This window comes from Rhipicephalus sanguineus, chromosome 1 (assembly GCF_013339695.2).
Source record: "Rhipicephalus sanguineus isolate Rsan-2018 chromosome 1, BIME_Rsan_1.4, whole genome shotgun sequence".
Lineage (NCBI taxonomy): Eukaryota > Metazoa > Arthropoda > Arachnida > Ixodida > Ixodidae > Rhipicephalus > Rhipicephalus sanguineus.
Genome location: NC_051176.1, coordinates 177741309 through 177746173, shown reverse-complemented (window position 1 = coordinate 177746173; position 4865 = coordinate 177741309). Strand labels below are relative to the sequence as shown.

At 47.0% G+C, this 4865-nt stretch overlaps 1 protein-coding gene across 1 annotated transcript; it reads left to right on the top strand.

Annotated features, from left to right (window-relative positions):
* Positions 1-3238: 3238 nt before the first annotated feature.
* On the top strand, positions 3239-4597 carry LOC119403071 (intracellular coagulation inhibitor 3). The gene has a single exon (XM_037670023.2). The coding sequence runs from the start codon at positions 3305-3307 to the stop codon at positions 4502-4504; it is 1200 nt and encodes a 399-aa protein (XP_037525951.1). The 5' UTR covers positions 3239-3304; the 3' UTR covers positions 4505-4597.
* The last annotated feature ends 268 nt before the right edge of the window (positions 4598-4865 follow it).

Genomic DNA, 4865 nt, shown 5'->3' with positions numbered 1-4865 from the left:
AGTCAATGCGTATCAGTTGGCGGCTCGTGTTCACGCCCGGCGCCCGTGCGATCAGGCATTCCCCAAGGGTCGGTTCTAGGGCCACTATTCTTTTTAGTTTTTATAAATGATATCGTAAATGATATACCTGTCAAAATCAAACTGTTCGCGGCATAGGCGTGCGCAGGGTTCCCCATTAGGGGGGGGGGGGCAAAGGTTCGTCACAGCGCCCCCCCCCCACTCTACTAAGTCAATGTATGGGGCAGATTTCGCCCCCCCCCCCTCTTGGGTGACTAGAATGGTCAATGTACGGGGCAGATTTTGCGCCCCCCCCCCCTCTTAGGTGATTAGGGGGGGCGGCCGCCCCCCCCCCCCTGCCCCCCCTGTGCGCACGCCTATGGTTCGCGGACGATTGCATCCTTTATCAGGAAGTAAACACACCTGATGACCAGGCATTATTAAGTAGTGCCCTGGACAAACTACATATTTGGTGTGAAAGATGGCAGATGAGCATCAATACTACAAAAACCGTTTCAATGACAATTTCAAGAAAGAAGGCACCACTAACTTTCCAGTATTCAATAAATGGTCGCTGTCTTAGTGCTGTAAATCGTTATAAATACTTAGGCTTAATAATCACTTCAGACCTCCGGTTGAATGAACATATCACTTTTATAGAAAAGCCATGAAAAAGCTTGGATATCTTAGGAGATCGTTACGACAGTCAACGCAAGAAATAAAGCTATTAGCATATAAAACCTACATTCGTCCCCTTTTGGAATATGCCTGCGTGGTCTGGGACCCATACACAAAGAAAAATATTGATAAACTAGAAAACCTACAAAGGAAATCTGCTCGATTTATCTTCGCTCATACAATCGCCTTACGTCAGTCAGTGCTTTGCTTCAGACAGCGAACTAGGAATCTTTACATTTGCGGCGATATCGCGAAAGATTAAAATATATGTACCTGCTCTATCACGATAAGCTTGGCATTGATTCAAGTGCGTATATAGAAAAAGTCGTGCGACGACCCACGCGGGCGGATCACTCAAAAAAATTACAGGAATTTTCTTGTAGAACGAACTCGTACATGGGCTCTTTTTTCCCACGAACTGTACGCGAGTGGAATCGCCTCCCTGGTGGGATTGTGGAGGCGGCGACAGTGGCGTCATTCTTATCGGCGCTAAAGAACTTATAGCATGTCCTCCTGCCATATTTGTACTCTTTGTTTTGTGACGTTGGCACGATTTTTTTTCTTTGCTTGCTTTCACGCGTTGTTAGTACACAAGTGATGTTAGTACGCATTTATATAGGTATTATGCTATGTGCAATTGCATGCCATGCACTGTATATTTTTCTTTTTTTTTTTTTTACCGCGTTCGAAACTGTGTGTCCGCGGCATTTTCTGTGCGTAACATATTGTGAAAATGTTCAGTGTGCTATATTTATATGTTACCCACTCCTGCTTATGGCTTCATTTTGAAGCCAGCAGAAATCCTGTAAATAAAAAAAAAGTGCTAGCATTTGTCTTTTATGGCTTAAGCCGAATGAAATGTCTGCAAGAGAGGAAGGAAAAGCCGAGATGTCAACCAATCTAGGAAAACTGGCATGCTAGCCTACTCTGGGGAAAGGGATGGGGGAGTTTCAAAGATAGAGGTAGAGAGAGGGAGCTGGAAATATGCTATATAGTTACGCTGAGAAAGTAACGTTTTTTTTGTTTATTTCATTTGAAAATATGATTTTATTTTTGATATAATAAAAATAAACCATTTTTGTAAAAACAACATGGCCGCCATCGCACGAGGTGTGACCCCCCTAGTAATTTTTCTGGATTTACGCCACTGGCTACCAGTCTCGACGGCCTATACCTCACCAACAGGCGCCCCCTTAGACGATTAGGCACCTCCCCCCTCCCAACGAGAAAAGTTAGGGAGGCGGAGCCTCCCCCACCCCCACTTTTGACAGTGTTCAGTGTCGGCTGCACATTGGGAAACCAACAACTGAGGCGAAGTTTTTCTTCAACACAGACATCACGTGATTATATAATGCAATTTTTTTACGATTTTGCTGTAAAAATTGTCCTCCGTGTCTCAAGACCCCGCACTTATGTTATGTTATTATGTTATGGATGTGTCTCAGTGTATGCTGCGTAAAACTGCCTATAGTTTTTTCATAATGTTATTAAACACTGCTGTGCTGTTGCATGTATAAGTCTGTTTGTGCGGCTTGCTTGACCTCAGACAAGTTTTGAAAATCAGGTTTTCTCTCGATATATATATATATATATATATATATATATATATATATATATATATATATATATATATATATATATATATATATATATATATACATTTAACAAAAAAAGCAAATGATAATTATTTACTCACGTCGTGGCCAGTGGACCGGCCTTCGTGAGAGGCCAGTCCAAGTACTAGAATATATATATAGATATATATATAGATATATATATATATATATATATATATATATATATATATATACGCACACACAGCCGACAGAGTGAGGGAGGCTTGCCACTGGTAGTGACACTTGGCGAGTGCGTGTGCCGGTCTAAACTTGCGTGGCAAAACACGGCAGTTTTAGCCGTGGTTTTAGCTAACTTTAGCGTCGACAAGTGGATTTCACAATGCCATGCATGCATCTCGAAATACAGCTTATACGAATAGGGTGCTACACAGAATTGAAATTTATTCTTATCGTATTTCTCGAGAAAAGGAAAACTAAAGAATTCGCTTTGTCACGCCACATATCGTACAAATATGGGGTCTTCTGTGGAAGCGTATATGTGTTCAACTGAAGGGACGATGAAGCCTCTAAATGAACCATTACCCTAATACTTCGAAATAATCATAGTGGATTAACAGCTATATAAGCCCTTGGCAGACTGACATGCACGGTCTGCTAGCGGCAGCTAACCGGTGCATGCTAGAAAGCCTTCGTGTGGCATGAAAACAATGTGACTATATTTAGCCACCCTCTGGCAACTGCATGGAGACACGCACTTTAGAGTAACGCAAGTCGACTACTTTGTCGCAACGCAGCGGTTTCCGATTTGATCGGCGCAGTGGTTTCAGCGCTATTGCGCCATTAAAATCGGAGATCTGACACGTGCACGTGAAGAGCAAACGTACAGCGCTTTTATATCGACTAGGAGTGCAATAAAAAAAATTGAAGTGATTCTTGCGCCTTGGCACAATAACGAGTCAGTCACGAAAGATGAAAGTCACCGAAAGTCGCTATATAACGAAGCCACCGCGGCCACAGGCCATTCGTACGCACACGTTCGAAGGATAGGCACGATGCTTGCCAAGTTTGCCTTTTTCGCGTTGTTACTCTTCGCGGTTGACGGCGAACGTGACGACGACAAGCTACTCGCCAGAGCTCACAACCAGTTCGCCGTGAACTTGCTAAAGCAGCTTGCCAGTCAAGAGCCCTCGTCCAACATCGTGTTTTCTCCGACTAGCATCGCTGCTGCGTTCGGCATGGCATACGCCGGCGCCAGGGGAAGCTCGGAGGCCGAGCTTGGGTCGGTGCTCGGCCACACTGCAGTCGGCCTCACGGATCGAGCCAGAGTGCTCGCGGCCTACAAGACCTTGCTGCAACTAGTGGCATCACCCAACGTCACGCTGGATGTGGCCAACCTGGTCCTTGCACAGAGGGGCTTTCCCATAACCGATAGCTACCAGCAGCAGCTACGCGATGTCTTCGACGCGGAGCTCAGGTCCGCTGACTTTGCTGACGCAGGTTCCGGGGCCGCGGCCGAAGTAAATGCCTGGGTGCGCTACAAAACTCGGGGCAAGATTTCCGATATCTTGCCCGAACGCGAGTCACTGTACATCGTCCTCTTCATCCTGAACGCCGTCTACTTTAAAGGGACCTGGGTGACTAAGTTCGACGCCGCCGACACCGCCAACAGACCCTTCTTCAATCTGGGAACCTCCGAGGTGAGCAGGCCGGCGATGCACCTCGAGACGCGTCTCCCGCATACCAGACTCGACGCCCTGAACGCGTCAGCTGTGGAAATCCCGTACCATGGGGGCAAGTTCGGCATGGTGGTCGTGCTGCCGGACAACCCCACTGAGCTTCAAGCGGTCAGGAATGATCTGTCGGTCGCCGTTATCGACGCTCTCGGCGAAACCATGTACAGCAAAGACGTCGTGCTGCGGCTGCCCAAGTTCGAGATGAGCCTGCGCTACAACTTGGTGCCCGCAATGCAGGCACTCGGGCTGAGCGTGGTGTTCGGACGCTCGGCCGATTTCAGCAGAATCGTCGATGGTGAACGCGTCCACATTTCCGATGCCGTGCACAAAGCGGCCCTCGAGGTTAACGAGGAGGGAACCATCGCAGCTGCCGTTACTGGCTTGTCCATCAGGCCAACCTCGGCTGTGTACATCCCACCTCCACCAGTTTTGTTCACCGTTGATCATCCTTTCCTGTACTACATAAGGGACAACGACAACAACCGCATCCTCTTCGTCGGCGAAGTCCACAGGCTCTGATGCGAGTTACGAAGTGCTGGAAGATTCGCTAGCCCATAATTGAATGCGGAAGACATTCCCGTTCGGAAATAAAGTGTGCGATTTCAAAACATCCACTTTCTCTCCCGCATGGGTCTACTAATTTAGCATGGCATTAAATGCTGCAAGAAAAAAAAATAAAATCGGCAGCATGTTACACTGTCTGTGACACTCGAAGGCGAAAGCCTGCTGTGCGCTTGGAATGCAACCGGGGAACTGACTTTTTCTAAGCCGTAACGCTCGAGCCACAGTGTGAGAGACACGCATTAAATTGCCATGACGTTCTCAGTCGACTCCAATGTTCCTCCGCTGAAGCTTTCTGCATCCCCACGTGGTTTTACAC